The 26498-nt window shown below is 53.3% G+C and overlaps 15 protein-coding genes across 15 annotated transcripts; 9 read left to right on the top strand and 6 right to left on the bottom strand.

Annotated features, from left to right (window-relative positions):
* Window positions 1–210: 210 nt before the first annotated feature.
* On the bottom strand, window positions 211–465 carry CLAFUR5_20085 (uncharacterized protein; the record flags this gene model as incomplete). The annotated part of the gene is made up of 1 exon (XM_059462929.1): window positions 211–465. One exon carries the CDS (start codon window positions 463–465, stop codon window positions 211–213), a length of 255 nt encoding a protein of 84 aa, XP_059319120.1.
* A 356-nt stretch (window positions 466–821) lies between these two features.
* On the top strand, window positions 822–2834 carry CLAFUR5_09750 (Transcription initiation factor TFIID subunit 12; the record flags this gene model as incomplete). The annotated part of the gene is made up of 1 exon (XM_047908898.1): window positions 822–2834. The coding sequence occupies one exon, from the start codon at window positions 822–824 to the stop codon at window positions 2832–2834; it is 2013 nt and encodes a 670-aa protein (XP_047766429.1).
* A 778-nt stretch (window positions 2835–3612) lies between these two features.
* CLAFUR5_09749 (Vegetative incompatibility protein HET-E-1) lies at window positions 3613–4075 on the top strand (the record flags this gene model as incomplete). Its single annotated transcript, XM_047908897.1, has 2 exons — window positions 3613–3814; window positions 3846–4075. The coding sequence occupies 2 exons, from the start codon at window positions 3613–3615 to the stop codon at window positions 4073–4075; spliced, it is 432 nt and encodes a 143-aa protein (XP_047765930.1).
* Window positions 4076–4813: 738 nt separating this feature from the next.
* On the top strand, window positions 4814–5719 carry CLAFUR5_09748 (uncharacterized protein; the record flags this gene model as incomplete). The annotated part of the gene is made up of 1 exon (XM_047908896.1): window positions 4814–5719. The coding sequence occupies one exon, from the start codon at window positions 4814–4816 to the stop codon at window positions 5717–5719; it is 906 nt and encodes a 301-aa protein (XP_047765929.1).
* Window positions 5720–5795: 76 nt separating this feature from the next.
* Window positions 5796–7671, bottom strand: CLAFUR5_09747 (putative U3 small nucleolar RNA-associated protein 18; the record flags this gene model as incomplete). The annotated part of the gene is made up of 2 exons (XM_047908895.1): window positions 5796–7328; window positions 7384–7671. 2 exons carry the CDS (start codon window positions 7669–7671, stop codon window positions 5796–5798), a joined length of 1821 nt encoding a protein of 606 aa, XP_047766782.1.
* A 418-nt stretch (window positions 7672–8089) lies between these two features.
* CLAFUR5_09746 (Nuclear polyadenylated RNA-binding protein NAB2) lies at window positions 8090–9820 on the top strand (the record flags this gene model as incomplete). The annotated part of the gene is made up of 2 exons (XM_047908894.1): window positions 8090–8466; window positions 8644–9820. 2 exons carry the CDS (start codon window positions 8090–8092, stop codon window positions 9818–9820), a joined length of 1554 nt encoding a protein of 517 aa, XP_047765935.1.
* A 613-nt stretch (window positions 9821–10433) lies between these two features.
* On the top strand, window positions 10434–11221 carry CLAFUR5_09745 (Disulfide-bond oxidoreductase; the record flags this gene model as incomplete). Its single annotated transcript, XM_047908893.1, has 2 exons — window positions 10434–10464; window positions 10620–11221. The coding sequence occupies 2 exons, from the start codon at window positions 10434–10436 to the stop codon at window positions 11219–11221; spliced, it is 633 nt and encodes a 210-aa protein (XP_047765937.1).
* Window positions 11222–11349: 128 nt separating this feature from the next.
* On the bottom strand, window positions 11350–11938 carry CLAFUR5_09744 (uncharacterized protein; the record flags this gene model as incomplete). Its single annotated transcript, XM_047908892.1, has 2 exons — window positions 11350–11715; window positions 11786–11938. The coding sequence occupies 2 exons, from the start codon at window positions 11936–11938 to the stop codon at window positions 11350–11352; spliced, it is 519 nt and encodes a 172-aa protein (XP_047765936.1).
* A 550-nt stretch (window positions 11939–12488) lies between these two features.
* CLAFUR5_09743 (uncharacterized protein) lies at window positions 12489–14301 on the bottom strand (the record flags this gene model as incomplete). Its single annotated transcript, XM_047908891.1, has 3 exons — window positions 12489–13382; window positions 13434–13778; window positions 13828–14301. Coding segments are annotated over 3 exons (1713 nt in total), but the record flags the coding sequence as incomplete, so codon positions are not given.
* Window positions 14302–15502: 1201 nt separating this feature from the next.
* Window positions 15503–15868, top strand: CLAFUR5_09742 (Putative cytochrome b5; the record flags this gene model as incomplete). Its single annotated transcript, XM_047908890.1, has 2 exons — window positions 15503–15679; window positions 15791–15868. The coding sequence occupies 2 exons, from the start codon at window positions 15503–15505 to the stop codon at window positions 15866–15868; spliced, it is 255 nt and encodes an 84-aa protein (XP_047765931.1).
* Window positions 15869–16145: 277 nt separating this feature from the next.
* CLAFUR5_09741 (Condensin complex subunit 1) lies at window positions 16146–19930 on the bottom strand (the record flags this gene model as incomplete). Its single annotated transcript, XM_047908889.1, has 3 exons — window positions 16146–16316; window positions 16370–19616; window positions 19704–19930. The coding sequence occupies 3 exons, from the start codon at window positions 19928–19930 to the stop codon at window positions 16146–16148; spliced, it is 3645 nt and encodes a 1214-aa protein (XP_047765934.1).
* A 302-nt stretch (window positions 19931–20232) lies between these two features.
* Window positions 20233–21633, top strand: CLAFUR5_09740 (Cell cycle serine/threonine-protein kinase hsk1; the record flags this gene model as incomplete). Its single annotated transcript, XM_047908888.1, has 1 exon — window positions 20233–21633. One exon carries the CDS (start codon window positions 20233–20235, stop codon window positions 21631–21633), a length of 1401 nt encoding a protein of 466 aa, XP_047765933.1.
* A 324-nt stretch (window positions 21634–21957) lies between these two features.
* Window positions 21958–22955, top strand: CLAFUR5_09739 (NADH-ubiquinone oxidoreductase; the record flags this gene model as incomplete). The annotated part of the gene is made up of 3 exons (XM_047908887.1): window positions 21958–22080; window positions 22138–22428; window positions 22482–22955. The coding sequence occupies 3 exons, from the start codon at window positions 21958–21960 to the stop codon at window positions 22953–22955; spliced, it is 888 nt and encodes a 295-aa protein (XP_047766382.1).
* Window positions 22956–23823: 868 nt separating this feature from the next.
* On the top strand, window positions 23824–24825 carry CLAFUR5_09738 (uncharacterized protein; the record flags this gene model as incomplete). Its single annotated transcript, XM_047908886.1, has 3 exons — window positions 23824–23896; window positions 23948–24121; window positions 24176–24825. 3 exons carry the CDS (start codon window positions 23824–23826, stop codon window positions 24823–24825), a joined length of 897 nt encoding a protein of 298 aa, XP_047766383.1.
* Window positions 24826–26002: 1177 nt separating this feature from the next.
* CLAFUR5_09737 (uncharacterized protein) lies at window positions 26003–26362 on the bottom strand (the record flags this gene model as incomplete). Its single annotated transcript, XM_047908885.1, has 2 exons — window positions 26003–26126; window positions 26178–26362. 2 exons carry the CDS (start codon window positions 26360–26362, stop codon window positions 26003–26005), a joined length of 309 nt encoding a protein of 102 aa, XP_047766378.1.
* Between the last annotated feature and the right edge of the window lie 136 nt (window positions 26363–26498).

The following is a 26498-nucleotide window of genomic DNA, read 5'->3' as shown; positions in this document are numbered from 1 at the left end:
TACAGCCCCTGTCGTGCTGCTATACCTACTTAAGTTACTAAAGCGAGCTTTTTAGTACTCGAAAGGGTAAAGTCGGATAATATAGGTTATAAGAACTATATACTATACTATAAATCTGTCTGAGATACTAGAGTGAATGGTATATAGTGAGAGAATAGTAATCACTATTTACTATTTACTATTACTATTTGTCTTACTATTTACTCCTGCTTACCAACACTGCGATAGTTCCATGACCCCTGGAGATGTTAGTCGAGGCTGGACGTTGTTCCATGTGACCGCGATATCACGCTTGGCCTCGATGTAGCATTTGGCTGTCGTCCATAGGATGCGAAATTGGAGCTGCAGTCGTGTGCAGCGAAGATGTTTGTGTATGATGTTGGTCTCTGCTGCTCTGCAAGAAGGAGTGTCTGTATCTAGTAGTAGGTAAAGCACCAAGTACAAGCATGCGCTTTGACCACACATTTTGCGGAGACACCTGGCAGCTTTCACGTCACCGACTTCACTGCGCGTGGATGTCTAGTTCTATGTCACACGTGCATATGCTCGCTGCATACCACTGCATTTCCCTCACTTTTAGCAGTGCGCCTTCACAAGTGATCAGCGGCTTCTGATCCACCTGAAACATCTCACTGTTTCCCCTCCACTGCCACCACCCACCATCCACCACCCTCACCACGCCAGTCCAGCCAGCATCGTCTTGCGACACGAAACGAAACGTATCCTTACACAACCCATCGATTCGATACACAGGCACACGTGCGCCATCACCAACCGCGCGAACATTCTTTCGGCATTCGTGCCCATCCGTCATCGACGACATGGCAGCCCCCAACCAGCAACAGCAACAGCAACAGCAACAGCAACAGCAACAGCAACAGCAACAGCAACAGCAGGCGCCTCCGATCCAGGTGCCAATGATCAAGCCCAACCAGATCGACGCCCTGCCCAACCTCACCGATCAAGTCAAGACCCAGTACAAGCAAGGCCTGGCCTCACTTTGGCACATCGTTGAGAACAATGCTCCGGAGAGCAGGGAGAGGCAAGACGCCGAGGGCAAGATCCGCGTTGCCAGTCAGAAGCTCATGGCGCAGCTCCGAGGACAACGACCAGGCTCAGCTGCAGGCCAACAAAGACCTCACCCGCCGCAGCAACAGCAGCAGCCAGGAGGGGGCCAACAACAGCAAGGCCAGCCGCAGCAACAACCGCAGATGAACTTCCAACAGCAACAACAGCAGGCAATGCAGAACGTCCAAGCGAGAGCTGCTGTACAGCTGAAGCCAGCTGGCCAGCAAGGCCAACAGCCAAATCCTCAACAGCAGCAGAATGCCCAAGCGGCGCAGCAGAAGATCAAGAATGAGCTGGATTCCACGAACATAGTCCATCCACAGGGAATGTCAGATCAGCAGTTCCAGATGCTGAAGGACCAGTGGCGGAGGATGGGCGTGAATCTCTTGCAGAACAGAGAGAATATAATGACTCGAGCTCGTCCGATCATTACCCAGGTGGCGACAATGCAGAAGAGTAATCAGCCTGTGCCGGAGAGCATGCAGCAAGGATATATGACCGCCAAGGAGGCTCTTGATGCCGCGAATAGCAAGTGGATGCGCTGGAAGCAACTCGCCGAGCAAGGCAATATTGCTGGTGTCCAGCAGCACATTAATAACGCCAACAACGCGAATTCCGCGCGACCTGTCACGCAACAGGGACAACAAGCTCACAACGGTCCGCCGCAACAGCCGCAACTCCAGCAGCCACCAAATGATGTAAAACCAGTGAATGCGGCCAATTCACCTTCTCCGCCGCAAGTTCAAGGAAGTTTCCAGCAGACGCCACAAGGAAACCAGAACCAACAACACGCGCCTTCACAACAAAACATGGCGCAGCAGCAGCCCGCACAGCCTCAACTTCAGCAGCAACAGCGGACGCCCCAATCTGCTGCGCAACCGCCAAACTTCCCGCCAAACATGCAGCAACCTCCCAACCAGCAACCTCGACCACAGATCAACACCAACGCCCAGCACATGCAGACGCCCACCCAAGTCGGACAGCAGCAGCAAGGTACCCCAGCTTCCGCTATGCCAAACAGTGCTTCTCAAGCGCCTCAGCGTCCTCAAGCGCTTACACACAATCAAGCCATGTCGCAGGCTGCAGATGCAGCGCGACAGAATCAAGTGCAAGGCCAGCAGGTGCCGCAGCAGATGCCAAACGGCCTGCCCTTCAACCCTCAGCCGCAATCCGCCACTCAACAGAACACCCCCACGGGTAGCTATCCTAATCTCCAACCAACTCAGGGTAACAGCACCAACACCAAGTTTCCGATCCCGAAAACCCTTGCCCTCGACCCACGCGCACAGCAACCCGTCCCAGGGCCTCCATCTCGACCTACGTTGGCCACTCCCGGCATGATGTATCAACCAGGAATCCAGCGCGCGCCACCATACACGCTCGAGGGAGAGGGCGATCGCGTCCTTAGCAAGCGCAAGCTCGACGAACTCGTCCGCCAGGTCACTGGCGCTGCACCACCTTCCATCAACGAGAGCGAGTCGTCCTCTGTCCTCTCTCCCGAGGTCGAAGAGTCCATGCTCCAAGTCGCGGACAACTTCGTCGACGACGTCATCACCTCAGCATGCCGCCTGGCCAAGCTTCGTTCTAACCAGACTCTCGACATTCGCGACATTCAGATGGTGCTTGAGCGCAACTACGGCATTCGCATTCCTGGCTACAGTCTCGACGAGACCCGAATCGTGCGCAAGTTCCAGCCGGCGCCGGGCTGGCATAGCAAGATGCAGGCAGTGCAGGCTGGTAAGGTAATGAACAACCGCGACCAGTAAGGAAAGGAGGCGTACAATATCGCGAGGCATATCACCAGGAGAGAATATGTTACTTCGATCCGCTCTGTCATGGGAGACTCCAGGTGGAGTGGCGAGTTTGGGGCGAAAAGTGTCATCTTAGCGAGGAGTTTTGGATGGGAGATGACGCTGAGATACCATTGGCGTTCTTTTACTCTGCTGTAGTTTTATGATAGTAATGAAAACGAAGATATGATCTCTTCAGCCGCCATCCACAGGCACAACCAGCATGGTTACACAAAGGTGGGCTGATTAGCCGCCGCGCATCACATCCCGCCAACTTCAGCTTCCGACATCGTGCAGTCAACCTTCAGCTTCGATTGTAACCCACTCTGTTCCTTGTTCTGGCCAGCCGGAGGTCTAAAGGAGCCTGTTGACCAGTACCGAAAGTGTTTCGAGGCCTGAGGACTGCACTGTCAAGCCCTACAACACCGTGATCTGCAATCAATCTCGTGGTCAAAGCAGCGAAGCAGGCCCTGCGAAAGCAGTCAGTGACGATCGAGCAATAGAGGTGTGTGTGTAGAGCCTTCGTCCACTTCCGATCATGGCCCACCTGTCTGACTGGCGTTCGCAAGGTCGAGAAAGAGGCATATCCAGCATTGATAGTGCAAACTACGTCTTCGGATGCCACGATACCGCGCTTAGCCAGGGTTTAAGAGGGCTTTCATGGTGTTCCTGTCGCCCTTTTGCCTGCCTTTGGAAGTGACAGGATTGAAAGTGCAACTCTAATCGGCCGTGGAAGAGGTTTGGACAAGCACTCATGCGCCTTCTGCGCGTTACCGATCTTGCCTTTCAAGAGGTGCCATCTCATGAACCCTTCCCAAAGTACGCCATTCTTTCGCACACATGGATGACGCCCAACAGCCAGGAAGTTACGTTTCAGAATCTTGAGAGACGAGATACCAGCGGCTACGAAGGAAAGCCAGGTTGGCGGAAGATCAAAGGCCTGATCGAGCGAGCCCGTAAGGACAACCAGATTTCTCGTCGACACAGGCTGTGATGCCATCGAATACGTGTGGGTCGACACATGCTGCATCGATCAGACGGATCCTACCGAGCTGACCGAGGCGGTCAACTGTATGTTTCAATGGTACCAAAGCTCATCCGTCTGCTACGTATATCTGTCAGACGTCGAGCTCGAAGCAGATCTGGATACAGTACCCGGGCCTCAATCGACTTCGTTTCTAGCTGCGCTTGAGCAAGCACTACGAGGATGCACCTGAATCAGACGTGGATGGACGCTACAAGAGCTCATCGCACCACAAAATGTGCAAATCTGCAACAGCTGTTGGGAGTACCTTTGTCCAGGTTCCGGCCACGCTGATGAGGTCGAGGTCCTAGCTAAGGTGACCGGTGTCGATGTTGATCTGTTGGCCACAGTCAATCGCCGCAAGTCCTCTGCGCTTCGCGAATACAGCCTAGCACAACGCCTATCCTGGGCAGCTGGACGAGTGACTACACGACCCGAAGACAAAGCTTATTCCCTTCTCGGCATGTTCGACATGATCCTCCCTTTGCACTATGGAGAGGGTGGCCAGTCGGCATTCAAGAGGCTACAGAAGGAAATCATCACGGGATCTGCAGACCAGTCTGTGTTTGCATGAACCTGGCCGCACACTGGTCTGAGGCACCAAGACATGTCACGAGCGCACTGCCTGGCGCCCTCCCCGGACTGCTTCTCCATCAGAAACTACGTCGTTCCTGCCATACTCCCAGAATGTTCAGCTTACGAAATCAACAACCGCGGACTTGAGATTGAGCTGCGTTTGTTCAAGCTCACTCGACCCTTAAGGGCTTCGAGGAATCCGTGGTCTGTACACCAGCGTAGTCTTGCCAGGCCATATCAGGCACGCGCTCACTTTGCCTCTGTCTTCCTTCCCCCAAATATCGCAGAGGATCTCAGTCGCAACTGTCAACACTATGCCGCCATCCTCGACTGTTCGTCATCACGACATCCATCTATGGTCTATATTCTGCAGCTTCGACAATATGTTGGCACGCAATTTACGTTCGGTCGCAAGTCGGCGTGTAAAGAGACAGACTGGTGGAAAATTAGCCAGTACCTCGAAGAGTCAAACCAGAAGCTGGTGAGACAACGAATCATGTCCTGCGGTCGTCAGAAGCACTCACAAGTCCTGAGCAAGCCTCGAATGGCAATGACTTCGTCAAGGTTTACCTTCACAATGTTCTCGTGTCCAGCGGGAATCTCACCGGACGTTGCGGACCATCATACTTCTACCCAGGCCAGGCGTCCAGCCGAGTTACTGTACAGGCAGCCCGCGCGGAAGAGTCCTCAGATACCGCCTCGTACTATCGATCCTTACACATTAGATGAAGTCCCACAGAGCCTGGAGTATGCCAGACTTGGTGTAAAGTACTCGCCAGGACGAAGCGACGCGGAAGTCCAGGCGGCGAGTAAATCCTTCGCCATCTTCTTCCGGCGACTCGAAGGCCACGTGCTCGATCTGGGGATCAGCCAAGACGAATGCGCAAAGTGGAATAATGAGCTCTCCACGCCAGATTCGCCTATGCCTGTACCATATGCGTTTACGACGATATCTCATGAACGATGTGGGAAGACCTTGATCATGCATCTTGGCCCGTTTAATGAAGTGCACGTAAGGGCGACGTTCGTCAATGCTACTGGCACAAACTATTGGGCTATTGAAGTGACTGTCGCAGAACGAAGACCGAGACTTGAAGGAATCCGTCAGGAACTCTGGAAAGTTCTGCAAGGCTGTGTAGCGCTAGCTCACGACAAAGGGGCAAGGGTGATTCGTCTGGACGACTTCGTGCGGCGAACATTCAAGAAGCTGGACAGGAAATTGGATTCTTTTCAGTGGTACCATGTGTTAGACCATGTGTAGATGAAGAGTAGCAATCGTGCCGCACCGAGAATCATGTAGCTCTGCACAGATACTACAGTATCGGTACAATTCAAAACTACCTTATCTCCCAAATCCTAATCTTTCCCTGCTCATTCGCCACCGCGAGAACAGCATACGCATCGCTGCCCTCTACAACACCACCATCCGCAAACGCCACACCTGTGATTCTGCCCAGAGGCGTACTGCTCGTAGGCCAATTCTTGAACACCGTACAACTGGGCAAATGTACCAACCTCATACTATCCCGCTTCCACTTACTCGCCATCGCCAGGATTTGTCCATCGTGCGAGAACGCCAAATGGGAAGTCGGAGTCGTAAGATGATCAAGCGTCTTCGTCGGCTTGGGCTGTTCTGGTATGGGTTGTGTGTCCGCAGAGACATTTTCAAGCCATACGCGTCGGTCGTAGATATTGACGATGCCGGAACTGCTGCCGATTGCGATCCATCTGTCGTTGCCGATGGGGGATTTGATCAGTTCATGTCGGCCTCCGAGCGCGAGGGTGGTGGTGCCGACGGCTCCCTCGTCTTGCCAGCGTGCTACTACGCGTTGGTCGGTGAGGGACCATTCTGTGACTTCTCCGTTCTTGCCGATGATGCAGAGACCTCCGCCTGTTCGCCACCAGGCGAATTCTGCTATGCCGCCGCGGGACTCGATTCGGACTTGGCTGATCCATTGCAGGGTGGTGGCGGAGAGGATATTGATTACACCGCCGCCCTTCTTTGTTGAGCCCAGAAGGGCCATACAAGATCCGTCGGGGGACAGCTTGAAGCGTTCCATCGATTTCTGCTCGTGTTGCTGGCCATAGACGCGGGTGATCTTCTCGACACGACCAGTCTGGAGGTTCCAGATGTGGAAGTAGCGTCGTCGGGCGGAGAGGAAGATGCGAGAGTCGGTTGGGTGGAATGAAGTTGTCGTCAGCTCGGATCCGCGAATGTGCAGGCTGGTCAGGAGAGGATTTGGCGTTGGTGCTGGTGGTGAGGAGGCCAGGTGGTGGAGGTAAAGTGTCGAGGATGGTCCCGAGGAGAGTAGCAAGGGCAATGTTGGGTGAAAGGACAGTGAGGTGATCGCGCTAGGCTGCACTCCTGGAATGTCCTTCTGGCGTTGTATGTCGATGACTTCCGGTCGAATCTTACGCTTCTTGCCCGCACCAGGGCCTGCTTGTCGGACTAATGACTCTGCATCCTGCAGCAGTTTCGACAGAGGGGCAGCGGATGGCACGTCGTCGGAGTCCATCTCTGCATCCGAGTCTTCTTCTCCTGACGAGCCATGTCCAGACATTCGCCTCTTCTTCCTAGCTGGCTTTTGCAGCGCAGTCTGTGACCACTCGGGTACCGGACTCAACAGCTCAAATTGTTTCCTCAACCTCTTCGCATACTCCTTGCCATTGACGACATCCTCTGCTTCCGTCCGCCGTAGCTTCCTCAACCGAGATACGGATGCTAGTGAGACCAGTGTTCGTTCATCGTCGCTGTCTTCCCATGCAGGCGGCTGTTTTGACCGTAACGTGCCATCGTCGCTTTCGTTGTCGGAGGCGGTCTCAGGTGGCTGGTAGAGTGCTTGGTCGTCGCCGGTGTCTGTGAAGAAGAGCTACGCTGTGTTAGGCCAATTCTGCTTCAGACCATCAAAGTGCATTCCCACCTACTTGCGCATCGTCCAAGCCTTTCATACTGCCTGTCGCATCCTCATCTTCGTCGCCATCCTCGGCGTCTTCCATGTGCACATCTTTGAGACCTTCTCTGAAACCGACACTGTCACCAAAGACCAACCGTTCAAGCTCTTCTTCCGTCTCGTCCTTCTCCAGCTCGCCGTCTACGATGATGTCCACATCCGACTCGGCCTCGTCCTCGCTTTCATCCTCATTCTGTGCTGGAGGCGTCGGCTGCTGGACTTCCTGTCGCTTGGCCACCTTCTTCTGCTTAGACTTGGCCATCTTGTCGCGCGATCGTCCGCAGGCACAGCAGACAATGCGACAGGTCTTTCCTCAAGGTGCATCGGTCTTTCCCAAATTTCTAAGCTCGGGCCAGCTGATCCCTGCAAGGCGGAAGCGCCACATGCGGCTGACTTAGCAAGGGTCAGACCGAAGCAGCAGGAACGTCTCAAGCACAAAGCGACTTCCAGACAAACCACACGCGACATCAGCAATTGTCTCATTCGCAACCTTCACCACCTCATCGCACAAATACCACCGATCGCCACCAGCAGCAGACCATATCGCATCTTGAGGCCGCGCTCCTCGAGTCATTGTTAGAGACGCGCCCGCCGCGACCTTTGAGGCCGAGCCTCCGACCTTTCTTTCTCCTTCCACACACCTTCCGACAATAACGACCCAATCGACGACACCACACATCATGGCCGCATCAGTCGATATCACCGGCGATCTGCAGACCGCGATCCAGGCTGCTGTCCAGCCAAAGCTCATGGAGAACGGCTGGGTTGTCGAGGAGAACGACACGACACTCTCAGAATATGTCACCATGATGATCGTCAACGGCAAAGACGTCGCAGGCGTCAAGTCAGAGCTGGGTGGTGATCTTCTGGGTGTCGGCGAGAACGACCCTGGAGTTGGCCAGTTTGCAGAGTGGCTCTTCAATACCGTACAGCAGCTGTCAGCACCGCAACAGCAGGAGCAGATGGCCGAAGCACCACAGCAAGACCAGCAATTGCAGCAAATACCTTCAACGCAGGATGCGCAGATGGAAGACTCCACAGCATCTGCAGATGCACCGTATGTCAACACTTTTTCTTACAGCGGCAGCGAGGACGACTTTGGTTATGATGCCAGAGCCGTAAATCCTGCTCACCCCTACAACTTCTACAGCAATTGTCGCAGGCAGTCGCAGCCTTGTTTTAATCATTATCAGCAAATGCAACTTCAACAACAGCTAACAAACAATTGCAACAGTCCGACCGGTCCACGATCAATGCGCAATGGCAACGAGAGAGGACGTGGACCCCGCATGATGCGCCAGCTGAACAACTCGATGGGCCGACCTAGCGACCTTCCCGATAAGCTGTCCAGGATAAAGGGCGCAGCAGGTGTTGGTGCTGGACGTATTGATTCACATCGGGGTCGAGACAGTGCGCCGCGAGGTCCCAGAAACAACAGTATTACTCACGGGCTGCAGCGTGTGATGGGTACTGGACGAGGTGGTCACCAGAATGGCGCAAACGGCAATTTCATGAACGGCGGTCAAATTCGTGCCGATCAGCAGATGCAATTCATGCAGATGATGGAGGTACAGGCCAGCATGGTCGCGCAATTGCTCCAGCAGCAGAATGGTGGCCTCCCACAGACTGGACGTGGTGGACATCCACAGCGTGGCGCAGGGAGGGGCAGAGGAAGAGGCGGTGCTCGTGGAGGCGGCAACCAGAACCCAGCACTCCATGCAGTCGACGGCAAGCTACCGGATGGCCCTCTACCAAGTGGCCCGAATGGCTCTGGCATGGATATCGACGGCAACAATGGTCATAGCACCGACGCTTTCTCGACAGCGTGCAAGTACAACACTACTTGCAACGTGCCGACCTGCCCCTTCGCACACCAGTCGCCAGCAGTAACATCAAACATACAAGTCGACCTGACCGACACCTGCACACACAGAGTCGCCTGCACAAACACGAAATGTACTGCGCGGCACCCCAGCCCGGCGTTGCGTAATGGACACCACGCCGGTGGTGGCTTGTCGTCAATCGACTGCAAGTTCTATCCCAATTGCGCCAATCCAAGATGTCCTTACCGTCACCCGACGGCGATGCCTTGCCGCAACGGGCCCGACTGCACAACCCCGGGCTGCACATTCGCGCATGCAAAGATTATGTGCAGATACAACCCATGCACCAACGCACTCTGTGCTTTTAAGCACGCCGAGGGACAGAAGCGCGGAAAGTTCACTGACAAGGTATGGACTCCCGAAGGAGGCGAGAAGACCGATCGATTCGCCGATCTTTCAAAGCACAATGAGGGCGACGAAGAGCTCATCCGTCCCGATCAACAGACCAACGGCGAGGGCGCTCGGGAGCAGCAGCAGGAGAGCGTGGTGCCAGACTCACAGATGGCTGAACTCGCGGAGGTAGTATAGAGGAGATTATTGGCGGAAATGGGAGATGGAATGTTGAGCCGCTAATACTCGCCGCAACGGCGTCGCCCACTGCGGACTTTGGGTAGCATGGTTGATGATGTATAACAGGTGATCTCGTGGAGAGGGAGCGCTGCTGTCGCCATGCAGCTGTATTGTATATGAGCGAAGAACGTTTACAGCATACTGTCAGACGAATACTATCGTTGATGCGCCACGATTTGGGCGCTTGGGGGACAACATTGAATCTTCCTCTCATGCCTTCCAAGAATGTTTTGTTCAGGAGACGACAATGTTAATATTGGTGGGAGCGCTGTAAAGAATACCGCCGTCTTGCACATCCACCATTTGCCATTGTGCTTGGGGATGAAATCGCAATTCCGCGTAGCAGGCTTATGACGTCGATTGTTCATCAGGTACATGAAGAACACATACAAACAACTTGAAAACCAAAGCTCTTTCCACTGACAGTAACAGACATCGTTACAAACAAAAGAAGGAGCAAGCGCTATGAATTCCAACGTTGAGATCGATCTGTAAGCTCTTCGTCCGATCCCTCTAGCATACCAAGTCTGTCCCACTAATACCCATTGAAGCTATACAGCCGGAACCCCAAATGGCCAGAAGATCTTCTGTACCCTTGAGGAGTAAGGCCTCAAGTACAATGTGCACAAAATTGATATTGCGAAGAATGAACAGAAGGAGGAGTGGTTTTTGAAGATCAATCGTTCGTTAATCCCGCCAAATTACCAGCACATTCCCTTTTGCCACGTCGACTGTGTCAATTACTGACTGTCTATAGCAAACGGCCGCATCCCCGCCATCGTCGACAAGACCGGCGGGAAGGATAAACGCATTTTCGAAGGCGCTTCTATTCAACTCTACCTGTGCGAGAAATACGACAAGGACCACAAAATTTCCTTCCAATACGATTCCGATGAGTACTGGGAAATGGTCGAGTGGCTCTTCTGGATGCAATCCGGCCTTGGTCCAATCCAGGGCCAAGCCAACCACTTCTACCGCTACGCACCCCACAAGGACGACTACGCCATCAAACGCTACCAGACCGAAACAAAGCGACTCTACGGCGTATTAAACGACCGCCTCAAATCAGAAGGGACGGGTTGGCTGGTTGGTGGGAAGTATACCATCGCAGATCTTTGTTGCTTCAGCTGGGTTAACTGGGCAGAATGGGCTGGAATTGAGACGAGTTCGTTCCCGGAGCTGCAGAGGTGGTTGGAGGCGATTCAGAAGAGGGATGCCGTGGAGAGGGGGGTGCATGTGCCGGATCGGTTTGAGATGAAGGAGGCGATGAAGACGAAGGAGGGGCAGGTGGAGTATGCGAAGCATCATAGTTATTGGGTTATGCAGGGCATGAAGGAGGATCAGGAGAAGCATAAGTAGAGTGATGTAGAAAAGGTTAGGTCTGCTAAGAAGCAGCACGCAATTCATTCTGTGCTAAGTCGAGCTATACGACCATCTCCAATTCCCCCAGTGTTTTCCCCCACCACCAACCACCATTCGTCCCCTACCTAAGCATTCTGAAGATCCTTAGCCCCCAAATAATCCAACTTACCCACCTTAACCCCCTCCTTCCTCAAAATACTATACGCCGTCATCTGATGAAAGAAGAAGTTCGGAATCGCAAAATTCTGAATATACTTCAACGCCTGAAACTGCAACTCCTTCGGTCCAAACTTCATCGTAATCTGCGCATCCGGCTGCACGAACTTCTCCCTCTGTGCCTTCTTCAGCACGGCAATCGTCGAGTCGACTCTGGCGATGAATTCGGCGAAGGTCTTCTCGTTGTCTTCGACGGGGACATTTTCTTCGCCGCCGATGCGGAAGAGGATACCCTTGGCGGTGTTGCAGCAGGATTGGATTTGGAAGGGGAAAGGCTGGGGAGGAGGAGGGGTGTCAGTGGGTTGGTGTGGTGGTGGAGTTTCGTTGGGTGGATTGTAAACTTACCAGCATATCATCAATAATCTTCCCCTCTGTCAACTTCTTCTCATCGACATTGTTGTCCTTGGCCCATTTCTCGGCGATCTGGAGGACCTCCTTGAGCTGTCCGAGAGCGCGGATGAAGACCGGCACTGAGAGATCGTAGAGGTTGAGAGACATGGTCGATGTCGTTATCTTGGATGTTTGGCACGTGATGTAAGATGGCGTGATCGAGAGGCAAGAAGGGTTAGATAAAGTGAGGTGAATGTTGTTGTTATACTTGGCTTCTGCTTTCCTTTTGATGTTTCTGCGTTGTTTCTTATGACTGGCTTCTTTGTTTTGCCATTGACTTCGAACGGCGTCGATCTGCTCCACCTCGTGCCTTCACCGACAGGGTTATGGTCATCGGATTTGTAATCATGACAGCGGTGGGAGCAGAAACTTGACACGCCCGACACAGTGCCTCTGTCGTTGAACCTGACTTCGAGCCAGTGCATAGTATGGACTGGAGCAATTCTCAGGCCATACTGATCCTGCATGCATCGATTCCTAGGAGGACGACTGGCTCTTTGTGTTACAGGCTTGATCAGCGCGGCACAATTGATCGCTCCGAGTTGCGACGCATCGGCCCAACTTCGCGTGCATTCATAACTTCGTGGCATTGTTGCTATGCTACAGCTGTATGGAAGAGAATTATACTGCAGGATGGTTATGCTGGCTGTATTCTCACCTAAATGATATACCTGTAGCCTTTCTGCAGTGCTCTTGCCGTGGCAATGTCGATGCCTTCCACCTGTGCAGTCTTCTCCAGCTTCTTAAGGTCTTTGTCCGTCAGTGTTGAGTCTTCATTCTCGAACCGTTCCAGTTGCTTGTTCTGGTATTGCAGATAGAAGCGAAGAATGACACCGAAGATCGCGGCGATGCCAACAAGGCCGATATTGATTCCCATGGCCTCGATGTAGTGACTGTCGTTTGAGTCGTAGGTGAAAGGGGTCCAGATAGAGGCTGCATTACCGACACTGTTCATGAAAGCCAAAGCAGCTGCGCGTTTAGCTGGCGGACGTGGAATGGCGTTGGCGATCCAGGCGTAGATTGTTCCGTTCATCGTGAAGATGAAATTAAGCAAGAACAGACTGAAATATCTGGGTCCGAAGCTATCCGTGAACATGAAGATAAGAGCTCCAGCGATGACAATCGGGACTGGGTAAAGGTAGAACCAGAATCGGTTGCCGATCTTGTCAGACATCAAGCCGTGCGCGAGTGAGTAGAACGTAATGAAGATATACGGTGGCGCGCACAAGAGCAAGGTGATGACTCTTGGGTATCCGAGGGTCTCCGTAAGCGATGGGTAGAAGTTTTGAAAACCTGCTGCGCCGGTAATGCCGTGGTACGCGATAGCCAGTATGTATGTCTTCGGGTCCGAGAAAGCAGCCTTACAGCCTGCCCATTGGCTCATACCACCTCCCCCATCGACGTCAGCCTCAGCGGCATCGAGCGCCATTCGGCGATTGGCAACATGCTTCATCTCCGGCGACAAGAGTTTCCAGGTGTCGGGAAAGTCTGGGAGCACAAACACAATCACGAAACCGATCGCGATAGTGATAGCACCCTCGATGATGTAAAGCTGTCCTTTAGTTAGCACTATGAAATCCCGCGAATTTTGACATATACGTACCCATTGCCACGCTGAAAGGCCAAGGTTACCTTGAAGGCCGCTCAGGATACCAGCGGCAATCAAGCTTCCGAAGGCACCAGAGATCAGAGAACCCGAATAGAAGATGGACATCCGCAAGTTCAGCTCGCCCTTGGTGTACCATTTTGAGAGGTAGAACAAAACACCCGGGAAGAAAGGTGCTTCAACAATTCCGAGGATGAACCTGCATGCGATAATTCCGCCAGGACTTGACACTTGACTTGTGAGGAGTGACACCAGACCCCATACGATGATGAAGAAGCCGATATACCATGATGGCTTGCCGCAGTAGTTGAGCATGAGATTGGACGGTACTTGCATCAAGACCTGCACATTGTCAGCATCGCTTACATACCGCACGATGTGGAGCACGTACGTAGCCCACGAACAGAATGCTCAAGCCGAGTTGGTACTCCGATTGACTCATGCCCAAGTCAGACTCCAGACCTTGCAATCTCGCTGCAGCATAGTTGTTGCGATCGATGTAGTTCATCAAGTAGACCAACACCACAAGGGGCATGATCAGAGTGTCGATTTTCTTCCGCAGTTGCTTCTCCACCACCTTCTCCTCCTCTGACAGCACGCCGATGTGCATCGCGGTCTGCTTGTCCACGGCATTGAGATCATGGTCGTGCAACACTTCATCGTGGACGATGTCGCCCTTCTCGATGGAAGACATGGTGGATAGTGTCGACTGCCGAGTGTCGCCTCGCCAGTACGCAGCCCCGTCGATATACTCTTGCGATGTTGCTCCACGAGGTATCGATGGAAACCAGAAAGAACCAATGAAAAGTGATCTGCGCAACGTACCACGAAGTCGTCGCAGTGGCGAGAAGGAAGTCAGTGATGCGGACTCAAGCGCAACTATATCTTATGCCAATCTTTCACCAGCCAAGGCATGAGGCGTTTCCCCTCACAACACTATACCCAGTCAGCTGTCCGACGGTGCAAGTGGCAGGTCGGCAGGTAGGTTCGCACATGGAAAGCACATGTGCGCTGCGAGATGTTGCATCAAGTGTGGATGCCATGGGGTAGCGAAGTTCGCCGTCAGAGGCCGCTGGAGATTAGGCTTAAAGAACATCCTGCTGCCGTGTTTCCTTCAGCGTCAGCCGAGCGTGGAGGCGAGCAATGAGAAGCTTATTGCTCCCCATGGGCAAGACGCTAGCAGGACAACGCTATGCTCGGAATGGGTGTGGTCAAGTCACCAAATGTAAGGAAGAACCATCAGGCTGATGAGCTTGTGGTATCAAGACTTGTAGGAGGCGTGTCTTGTAGGTCGAAGCGATGCTTACACGTATGAGCTCTGCGGATGCTTTGCCGTTCATATTGCAGAGTATAAGCCCGTCGCTGCGAGCCGGTGAAGTTGCGTCTACCCCAGAGTATCACCCCACAGATGGCCCACAAAACGGTTTCACGATGTATCTTGGATCTCGCGGAGTTCGTCTTGGGCTGCATGCCCTGGTGTGCCCAGCCGACAATAAGGCCGGAGTGTGGCCTTCTCGCTTACACTCGTCCATGCTCATCTCCAAGCAAGCATGAGCGTACCACAGTCGCCTGATTCGACGAAGAAGCAAGGGCTCGCCGGTGGTATCATGGTATCAATAACAGGATTGGTCGTGTTCCCGGATGCGGTGTTTTCCTGGAAGACACCACCGTTTGCGGTATGCCGGGTCACCATCTTGCGATCTGATGACTTGGCGTGCCTTTGGCGTCAGGCGCACTGCAGCCATTTGCACTGTTGATGTGTCGTTTGTGTTACCACTGTCGTTTGTGTTGTTACAACTATGATTTGAAGAAGTCGTGACCAGTTGTCTGTGAACTCTGAGTCGGAGAATAGTACGACCGACCCTCTCAATCGACAAGGATTGTCAACAGACCTCGGCAACATCCAACTCACTACCTCTGGGATCGCCGAAGAGCCAGTGATGATCTTCTGATTACTCTTCTTGTTTGAACAGCACGAGACATCTACCACCACAATCACTTAACCAAACCGCATATCACTAAAGCCACGAATACATCGATAGAAACCTCCAAACACATCGCCCACAATGTCAAAGCAAATTACCGCCGCCGAGGTCAAGGAGCACGCAACGCCCGACAAGGGCCTCTACATCATCATCGACGATGGCGTATACGAGATGGGCGGCTTTGTAGACGAGCACCCAGGAGGTGCAAAGATCCTGAAGAGAGTGGGTGGCAAGGATGCCAGCAAGCAGTTTTGGAAGGTGAGTTGTCGTTGCCACGGCATATCATACTATATGGTATATCCATTGCATGTCGGAGATGCATGGAGATAACGCATTGGGACTTATTCGCTGACATGACTTTGCCTGCAGTACCACAACGAGAGCGTCCTCAAGAAGTACCAACAGCGTCTAAAGGTCGGCACGCTGAAGGAGGGCTCCAAGCTATAGATGAGAAGGACGTTGAGACGAGGATGGGAGATCGCGAGATACCCGAGTTGAATGTACATACACGATATCATGAGGTTGAGCCGAAGTGGCCACTTTGAAACACACGAGCGTCAACGGTCCACTCACCTCGCGAGGTAGGCATGCCAAAACCGTAGACTGTGTCTTGCATTGATGTGAAATACGAAAAGTGTACAGCCGCCTATACATCCCAGCATCCATCATCATGATCATGGTATCTTGAACCAAACCAACCCAAACGCCAACCACATGCACAGTCCTAAGCATTCGTCTCCACGACTTTGCATCCTTCGCCGACAAGCTTCGCAATGTCTTCATTCTTATGCGGCAATAAGCCAAGAGCAAAGGCGACATCGTTCCATTGTCGCTCATTCTCAGCACGTTGAAGTCGTGGCGCCAACTTGCTCGCAAGTTGTTTGGCATGCTTGTCCTAAGGCAATCGTTAGTACTCTGTGATTGTGCCATGATGCTGTAACGACTCACCTTCTCAATAAAACTCGCCAAAAACTTGATGACCTTTCTGAATTGGTCTTCCTCAAGACCCTCATCCGCGGACAGCAGGCTGAACATGTCCACAAAGTGATTATAGATGGCATTATCCTTGCCAGCCAGCTCAGCGAAGAATATGCGACTCATCTCCCGGATTCTGTCATCGTTGTCTTCGATGCATTTCGCCATCTCGCCAAGCTGTCCCTTGACCTTGACTTGACCAGCTAGGATGAGGAAGGTCAGTGTCATGAGACATGTCCGCTTGACCTGCAGACTGCTGTCGGATAGTCGTCGGTATAGGAAGTCGGTGTTCTCGTCGATGAGGTGGTTGAAGCACACAGCCATGTCGCCCAGTGCGACCACCAGGTTGCTTCGTGTGATGGAAGAGGGTGAGCGCTCCAGGATGGTGATGAGCAGACTGAGGTTGGCTTCGCAGTACTCGGAGCTGACGCACATGAGCTTGGCCATACACAATGCCGCTTGAGCCTGTAGCTCGGCGTTAGGGTAGGATGTGTTGTTGCTGCAAATCTCCTTGACCAGAGGACCGAAGTGCGTGAGTAGAGACTGCTGACCGTACAGAAGCTCGCGCTCTCGCACATGTGCGATAGCATCCGTGAAGTCATCTTCAGTCGTTCCGCCGATGAGGTCCATTTCGGACTGCTCTTCTTCTTTCTTCTGAGCTCCAGACGCAGCTCTGCTACCAGCAGCCTTTTTAGCTGATGTAGGAGGGTTGGACTTCTCCTTGTCCACCTTTCGTCGCTTGAAATCTTGCTCACAGAGCTCGAGATGAACAATCTGCTTCAGCGCGACGTGTCCTACCACGAACAGCAGCTGCGACAGAGCGAGTGCCGAGCCCATGCCATCAGACGCGTCGGACTTCGCTGTCGTCGGCCGCAACACCTCTGCAGCAGACGCCTCTTCGGGCATATCGCTCATCTCCACATCGCCTTGCTCGTCAACCTGACTGTGTTCGGGCTCTTCGCTGGTGGTAGACGGTGCTGGTCGCCGTGCAAATACAGTCTTGGTCTTTCGTCGCAGGACTTCAGAGCACAATACATCCGGATGCCTGGAGAGAGCATAAATAGCACCAACTGCCTGTTCGGCTAGACCGTACCAGTCTCGACTATCGCTTTCGATCTCAAGAAGGCTTGCCAGCTTGATGAGCACAGCATGATCGTTGGGTAAGCGGGTGCTTGGTGGTGCTTCTGTACCCTTCACTGACTTGCTGTTCGTCATTCGCATCAGGGCGATGCAGGTAAATCTCGCCAGGACAAGGTCGCGCCTTCCGTGCTCGCCCAGTCCGATACGGAGGCATGCTCCCATCTCGCGCACAACAATCTCGGGATCTGCTAAAGCTAGCATGCCTAGCACGATGATGGCTCCACGTCGCTGCGACTTGGAGATTTGCTGCTTTTGCACCCCATAGACCGACCAGAGCTTGCCGATAACGAGATCGTTGATTGCCTTCTCCCTCATCATGGTGGCGAGCAATTGCTCCAGTGAGGTCAGCTCGGCAGGTGTAGCACCATACGTCAAGCTCATCATGTTGCGAGCAACATATTGTGCAGCATTGGGTGGACTATAGTCTGTTGGGGCAGTGAAGAACAGCCCTCGATAGCAATCGATCAAGTGTGTTTGTACGCCTTTGCCTTCGTCGCTGTTGCCCTTTGTCCAGATGAGTCGAAGCATGCGCCTGATACCAGTCTTTGCAGTCTCCACATAGTAGGCATCTGCAGTCACGAAGAAGTCCATGGCCTCGATGATCTCGCTCTTATTCTTCGATGACAGTAACTGCGTGACGTGAGGCGAAGCTTCATGGAGTGTCTCGATGAAACGAAGCGCTTCAACGTAGTATCGCCTGGTCAAGCTCAGCTTGTTGAGAGCCTCTGCGGTTGCAGCTTGTTCTTGGGCCTTTTGCATGGCCGCGGCCATCTCCTCTTCCGATCGTGGCGCTTTCTCAGGAGACCCGGGCATCTGCGTAGGCTCCTCGAGCATGCTCTCATCGACCGTCTTCTCACGCTCGTCAATCTCGCCCAGCCCTGGGGTGCCAGCGGGAGGCTTGAGACTGGCCAATTCGTTCTCTACAGCCTCCAGGCGCTCGTTCCACTCGGCCCAGCTGAGCTTGCCCCCGTGGAGAATTGCGAAAGGATGCGTACCAATCAGCTTGGCAAGCAGTTTGATGGCATTTCTTCGCACATTCGATGACTTGTCCTCCAGGCTTTGTGCTGCAAGCTCGGCAGCCTTTTGTCGGCGCTTGGGGTATTTCGTCTCGAGATCACACAACTTTCCGTAGACCTGGATGGCTCGGCATCTGCAGTATGGGTTGATGTCTAGGAATCGCTCTTCGAGCACGTCGAAGAAGGCATTGATCTGCCCTTTGTGCTCCTCCCTGCGCTCTCCCTCTTCGACCTTAGACAGCATGGCAATGAGATTGCCACAAACCTCGATGATTGCACATCGAAGGGTGTAGTTTTCGCTTTCCAGCAGCTTGGCTAGATATGTGACTTGTCGCTGTACCAGCCGTGGTGCCAGCTCTGACAGTCGCGCCACGAAAGTCGAAACTGACTTCGGTCCCTTGGTATCGTTTGCGCTGAACTCCTTGTTCGATAGCTCTTTCATCACTTCCTCGGCTAGCTGTGGGTAGTCGTACTGCTCGTACAGGATGTTCAGAAACTCTGCCATCGGTTCTGAAAGGTGCTCGAAGTAAGTCAGATTCTGGATGATATTCGTTTGTGCTCCGTATGCGTGTCCGTGGTGTTTGATGGCCACACATAGCACTTTGAACGCGTGCATGCGAATAGCAGTGCTTTTGACTCTCGTCTCGCTCTCCAGGATCAGGTATGTCGGCCTCGTGAACAGTCCAATGAATGTGTCGAGCTCGCTGGTTGTTACGAAAATCTTGGATAGCTTCAGCTTCATGACCTTCGCCATGGTGTCCAGTGCAGTCTGCAGCTGGGCAGTAGGATCCCAATTGCCATCTTTCTGTCCTGCCTTGCTCTTAGGGCCCTTCGCGCCCTTCCCTCTTGCTGGCGCGGGCGTCTTCTCCGCGCTTTTCGCCTCTACTGCTGCCACGCACCATTGCAGCAGATATGCGAAGATCTCAAGAATCTGCTTATGCTGCGCTGTCTCTGTCTCGCCGTCCTGCTCTTCATGGTGCACGATCTCGGCCTCTGCCGCGAGACCGCTGATAACGAGATCGAAGACTTTGCCGAGGGATTGCGAAGGAATGAATGAGGTTTGCCTAGAAAGCGCGAAGAGGTCGCTGTTAGTGCCGCGATCTCTACTGTTTGCCGGCGGCTGCTGGTCTGGGGGAAGTGTGGGCGCGCACTTGAGCAGGAACTGCAAGCTGTCTAGGTTGCTTGCTTGTAAGATCGCCTCGGGATTCTCTCCTACCGCATCTGCCACTCCATTCAACACGCTGTTGATCACGCCTGGCGTAAACGCATCGGGGTCGTTCTCGCAGTCGACGAGTGCTGCGTCGGCCTCAGGTGTCGGTATCGCGTGCGGGTCGTCGAGATATGCCGTGAGGGCGTCGCCAATGTCAAAGTCGCTCATGCCGGCGACAAGTGCGCGAAAATGCGCAGAAAGTGTGATGTCCAACAGTGCAAGCAAGCAAGCAAGCAAGCAAGCAGTGCAGTGGTCGTGTTGCGACAAAGTTCGGTTGCTGTGTTTTGATGGGTAAACACGCCCGTCGCGCTTTCTGCCCCGAAAAGAACGCGTCCCCCACCTGCTTCACTTCACTGCACTGCAAAGTCCTGCCCCGTATTACCATTCACTCCTGCATGTCACACTACTTCGCTCCTTCATGTAGTTGTGGCTGACCGATCTCAAGCTGCTGGTGAGTCCATTCGGACACAATGGCAACGACGGCAAGAAGAGCGCAGGAAGCGGTGGTGGTGCACGAGGATGAGCCCGGTCAACACGGAGATAGCACCGAGGACGACACGGAAGACATGGATGAGAGCAGAGGTCCGCTTGAGGAGAGCGGTGGCACAGTATCCGAAGAGGACCAAGAAGACGTGGACGACGCTGTGATGGAGGACATGGACAAGTTCGAGGCGAGTTTCAAGAACATCACCCAGCGATATCGCCTCATAAATCGCATTGGCGAGGGCACCTTCTCCACAGTCTACAAAGCGGAGGATCTGCTATACGACCACTATGTCAACGAATGGGACTTCGACGCCGAGAAGGAGAACGCCGACAGCCAGAACTCGCTCAAGCAGAACCAGAATCGTCCACCCAAACCTCGCTTCGTTGCGATCAAGAAGATCTATGTCACATCTTCACCAACGCGCATCCTCAACGAGCTGGAGCTACTACATGACCTTCGAGATTCGCCCAATGTCTGCCCACTCATCACTGCCTTCCGCCACCAGGACCAGGTCATCGCAATCCTGCCCTTCTTCCAGCACAAGGACTTTCGAGACTACTACCGCGACTTCACCGTTTCCGAGATGCGAATCTACTTCCACAGCCTGTTCACAGCCATCAAGTCGACGCACGAGGCAGAGATAATTCACCGGGATATCAAGCCGACGAACTTTCTCTACTCGCCCGCTCAACAAAGAGGCGTGCTTGTGGACTTTGGTCTAGCAGAGCGTGAGGGCACAGACTGGCACCAGTGCACTTGTTGTTTGGAGTCCCCAGATAGACAACGCAAGATCAATTCATCAGTATACGCCTCGACCAGAGCTGCTGCACGTGCTGCAAACCAGGCCGACGTCAAGCCAACATATCCCAAGGAGGATCAGCGTTCATCGCGTCGCGCAAACAGAGCAGGAACTCGTGGCTTCCGGGCTCCTGAAGTGCTGCTCAAATGTACCGCGCAGACTTGCTTGATCGACGTTTGGAGCTGCGGCATCATCCTGCTCACATTCTTGTCAAAGCGATTCCCGTTCTTCCACTCAGCAGACGACATCGATGCCTTCCTTGAGCTTTGCACAATCTTCGGCAAGAGGAGAATGAAGGAGGTTGCGTTACTTCACGGACAGGTGATGGAGACAAACATACCTACCATCTCCGAAAACGGTCACAGCTGGGAAAAGATCATCCTTTGGGCCACCGGACGTAACAAGAAAGATGGCGACTCTGGCTTGACCGAGGAGGAATTGGAGACCATCGACTTCATGAAGTGCTGTCTCGAGCTTGATCACGGCAAGCGCATGAGTGCAGGGAAGGCGCTGGAGCATTCGTGGCTCTCAGGAACTCCAGCCTCGGATGCGAGCAGCGAGGTGGGCGCGAAGGCTGAAGACTGACGAAGCGATACATGATAATGGCATTGGACGAGGCGCTCTGCATCAGCGAGCATGATTGGCGTTGGGGCGGTTGTGTGAGATACCCCATTATGTTGCATGTACATTATTGTAAGATAGTTTGCTCTGATGCCAAGATGTTCTTGGTGCTTCATACATGTTGTCATCTCTCAGATGTGTGATGCTCTCATCGACTGACAGTTCGGATCATCGGCCGCAACTCGAACCAATCACGTCGATGCTTACCTAGGTGTCTTCCAATGCGCTTCCAATCTTGAAAGCACTCAAGCTCTCCTCCCACCAGCGCAACACGATTCACACAACACTATGGCCTCGAAGTACGTGCCGACGCTCTTCAGAAGCAGCACAAGAGCTGTGCGAAGCTGTATACGGGAACAGCGCCGGACATTCCAGGTCTCGAGCGTAGCAAAGAGCGCCTCGCTCAATGTGGTATGCACACACTCTCTGACCAGCACTCCTCCGGTCGCAGTCTGACAGGCTCTACAGCATCGAAACACACCTGAGAACAATCTAGATATCCCCTTTCGGTTCAACAAGCAGAATGAGGAGCTCATCAAGGAAGTGCTTAGCCGGTACCCCAGCCAATACAAGAAGGCGGCAGTGATGCCCCTACTAGACCTCGGACAGCGCCAGCATGGATTCACGAGCATCAGTGTCATGAACGAGGTGGCGAGGATATTGGAGATGCCTCCGATGCGCGTATACGAGGTGGCCACATTCTACACCATGTACAACCGGAATCCTGTCGGCAGATTTCACATCCAGTGCTGCACAACGGTAGGTAGAGAGGCGAGGAAGATGTGCAGGAAGCATTGACTGACAAGCTGCAGACTCCTTGTCAGCTACGAGGAAGCGATGGCATCATGAAAGCGATTGAGGACCACCTCGGCATCCACCACGGCGAGACCACCAAGGATAACATCTTCACATTTACCGAAGTCGAATGCCTAGGCGCCTGCGCCAACGCCCCGATGGTCCAGATCAACGACGATTACTACGAGGATCTGACACCCGAGACGACTAAGCAGCTTCTCGATGCACTGAAGGAAGCTGCAGAGAAGACGGGCGCAAGTGGCTGGGCACCAGGTCTTGCGGGTGAGAGCGGTAAAGACCAAGTCTCTGGTCAAAGCACAGGGAAGAGCTTGAAGCAGGGAGGCGCAGGATACACAGCACAGGGCGTAAAGATTCCCGCACCTGGCCCATTGAGCCAGCGTATAAGCTGCGAGAATGCAGCAGGTCAGACGAACCTGCTGGGCGATCTCCCAACACCCGAACAGACGCTCAGAAAGGATGGTGCACTGTAAGGGAGGAGCCTGTATATATGTAAGAATAAAGCCACCCAGTGACACCCATCCGAGGCGATCGCGCCTCCATTCCGCCAGTGCTTTGTGTCGAAACAATGCTCCGACGTGCAGAGGACAGCCGCCCACGCGACAAGACAACTCGTATTGCAGGTACAAGCGCCACGGTGATGAACAAATGCGAGAACAGCGAATCCCGGACGACGCACAGTAGAAGCAGCGTGAGACTCGTGGCGTTGCCACGCGAGACGCATTGTTTTGGCGGGCCTTGGAAATGCGACACCCGATTCAGTACCACGCCATGAAATTCGGGAGTCTGAGCAGCTGACTAGCCTATAGGTGCACTGGGCGGCTCTGTCTGGGAGACGCGGGTGTGTGATGAGCGCGCTGCTGTGAAACGGGCTAAAGTTGGGGAAGCCGACGCCACCACAGGCCTTTGATGAAACGCCCTGACCTGCGGATGTTGGCGGCCATCGAGACAACTAGAGGGCCTGGGCACAATCTTTGATTCTCGTCGCTTCTGCATGGGGAGCATACACCTGGTCGTGTTACCTCTGATCTACCTTCGCACGCTTCGCACGCTTCGCTACGGTCGTTCCTTTACCTTCAGCCCTTTTCTCTCCGACTCTGCTGAGTTCTGGCAGGTTGTTGCTCAGTATATTGCCAATCAACCTTCGCATTCGTTATGCATATGAGCCTTTGACAGGTACGACAGTGGTAGATCCACTACTTCTTTCCTGCTCAGGATCAGCACAGTCATCACTCGTTACTACAATCGTTTCTACCTGCTTGTACCTACTTACTGAGCCAAGGCCAGCCGCTCGATCTGCGATACCACAAGACATACATATCAACTTCTGCTACATCCGAAATGCAGCATCTGACACTTCTCGTCGCTGCGCTGGCGGCGTTCTCGACTGCTGCGCCGGTTGACACCACTGCTGGTAAGTCGATCATCATGAGCTACCTTGAACGGATATTGACCCACTTCGCAGTCCCATGCACAGACCCATACGAGGAGCATATGCGTAACGCTTCCACAGCCTTCGGCTGGCAACTCGCTGGTGCAGCAAAAGACACAGACGAGCTCGACACCACCTGCAACGGCCTCAAAGATGGCGCCTACACCAAATGGTCCAACCAAGGCCTGGTCGTCGACAACATCGCTGGTAAGTCTCACTCATGCCCTTACAGAAATAGTTCATGCTAACGACCATACCCAGCCCCTCTCTGCAACACCTCAACCGCCCCCAACGCCGAACTCGCCCTCCCAAAAGTCGTCCTCTACAACACAAAAGTCTACGCCACCCTCCTCCTAAACTCCTTCGACTCCACAAACCCCACAGTCTGGAACTACCTCTGCGATAACCTCCGCTTCAAGCAAATCGATGCCTTCCTCCTCGACTCCTCCGCTCTCATAAACTCCACCTGCAACGCCGGCTCCACCAAACTTGGCCCAAACCCCTTCACAGCTCTCGGCGAGCGCAACCTCTCTGCCCTCGCGGACTATAAGGAAGCCTCGAGTAAACTGTTTGCGTGGGAGTATGCCTCTTCCGCCGCGTCGCCGGAGGAGCTTAGTGGTATGTGCACGTATGCGGGCGCGAATGGGAGGAAGTGGGAGAATTTACAGTTGGATCCACAGTGTGTGGAGCAGACGTTGTGTAGTTTTCAGACGGTGTTGAAGGTGCCGGATGTGAAGGCGAAGATGAGGGAGTGGAGGAGTAGGCAGTATGTCACGGTGCTCAGGAATGTGAGCAATGCGCAGGGGTATTTGCAGTGGTTGTGTAAGAATCTCAAGGCGGAGGCTATGAGTGAGGCGGGGTTGGATGGGGAGTTGGTGAAGGGGCAGGTTTGTCGGGGAGTTCAGGCATAGGTTCGCAGCATCTTGATGGTGTTGTTCGACTTTGACTATGGTTGATGGATGGGATCACAGCAACGAGCAGCGAGTGATGTGGTATGGCTTCTTCAATTCTGCTTCTTCTGTAAAGTTATGACTTTCTACGATTCTTCTGTATACAGAACGTTTACCAGCCCGGCGGCACCTGACCATCGCAATCACATCCCATAAACATCGGAGACGGGCGCTGAATCGAGTCAGGTTCTCCCAAGTTGGGGCGGACGACAAGCTTTATCCGGTGAGTTGATGCATCAATGTCGTACATGATACTCTCTTGACACAGGAGATGCTTGTTTGTGCACGTGCCGTGGTATTGTTGAGGTCGCAGATTGGCAATGTGGTTGAGTTGCGTTAGTGACGTCTAGATTGTAGCTATTCATGTCTGACCGACTCGACGCTCATCCCTTTGCAAACTCGTACACAAAAGTCTCTACCCTGGTAACAGGGCGTTAAGCTGGATTGCGTTCACAGAAGTGCCTGTGCAAGCCATGCAGCGACAGACCGGACCAGTTAGACTCTGTCGTTGTTAAGCAACGTTCAAAACTTAGACAGGGCCTCCGCACAGACTTGGACCGACAGAGTGTGTAAAGGGGTATTGATTCTTCGTCCATGTCTTTTCCAGCCACATGGCCGTCTCATTTGAAGGGCTTGGCCTTCCATGCAACCGTCCCTGCCGGATCCTCGTCGAAGTCACCAAAACCGCCCCATCCTTCGAAATCATCCTACAAAACATCGCCAAACTCCAACTCGATACATGCCGGATCCAAACCAAGCTCTACGAGACCAAACCCAACTGCGAGAGGCGATCGGTCGCTAGGGACTTTTGCGGCCTCGCACTTGTCGTCGTCACAGCCATGAACCCATGTACACCTTCCCTCTGGTAAGGGTACCCGAATGATAAGACGCTTGATCATGCCAGCGTGCTCGACGCCGATCGTCTTCAACCATTTCTGCACATCGGCCAAGGCCATCGACGGATCAGTCCCTGGGTGGAGCTGCTCGGCTGTGTAAGCGATGAAAGTGGTTTGGCCATAGTAGATCGGTAAGGTCTCTGCTCGTAGTCGATGGCTGGTTCGCGAGACACCGCAATGATGGGCAGAGCCCATTCGTCCAAGTACTGGGGTGCGGGAATAGAAGTTTTCTAAATGTGAGATCACGACTGTCTGGACGCAGCACTCGCCAGGCAATTAAGAGATTGTTCGTAAATGTCGTTGCGCAGCTCCGTTGGCAGACTGAAGAAGTCGAAGCGTGCTTTGGTTGCTTCCATCACCGGCTTCCTGCTCGCTTATTAGTAAATTTCTCGCAAGTCATTGTGTCATCTTACTTACTGTTCTCGTATATTCTCGCGGACGACCTTGTCAGTATCGGCAAGTAGTTTTTCGAGAGCATCGCGGTTGAGGAAAGGGTACTCTTGGCGCAGCTTGACAGCTAGCTCCTCCTGTTGCCTTGTGAGGAAGTTCTCCATGTCGGGACTCATTTCGTTCATTGTGTCGAATGTTGTGGAAACTGTCATTGTTTAAAACAAAGATCGAAGTCGCAATGAGTTTTAACAAAGGATGTGTCGGGAACACCAATGAGTCATGCGAAAACTGTTTGCATGTGAATGCGAGGGTAGTAGTGAATGCACAAAGATCCTGGGGAGAACTGGC

This window comes from Fulvia fulva, chromosome 9 (genome assembly GCF_020509005.1).
Source record: "Fulvia fulva chromosome 9, complete sequence".
Classification (NCBI taxonomy): domain Eukaryota; kingdom Fungi; phylum Ascomycota; class Dothideomycetes; order Mycosphaerellales; family Mycosphaerellaceae; genus Fulvia; species Fulvia fulva.
Note: the sequence above shows the minus strand (reverse complement) of the source record. Positions and strands in the feature narration are given on the sequence as shown.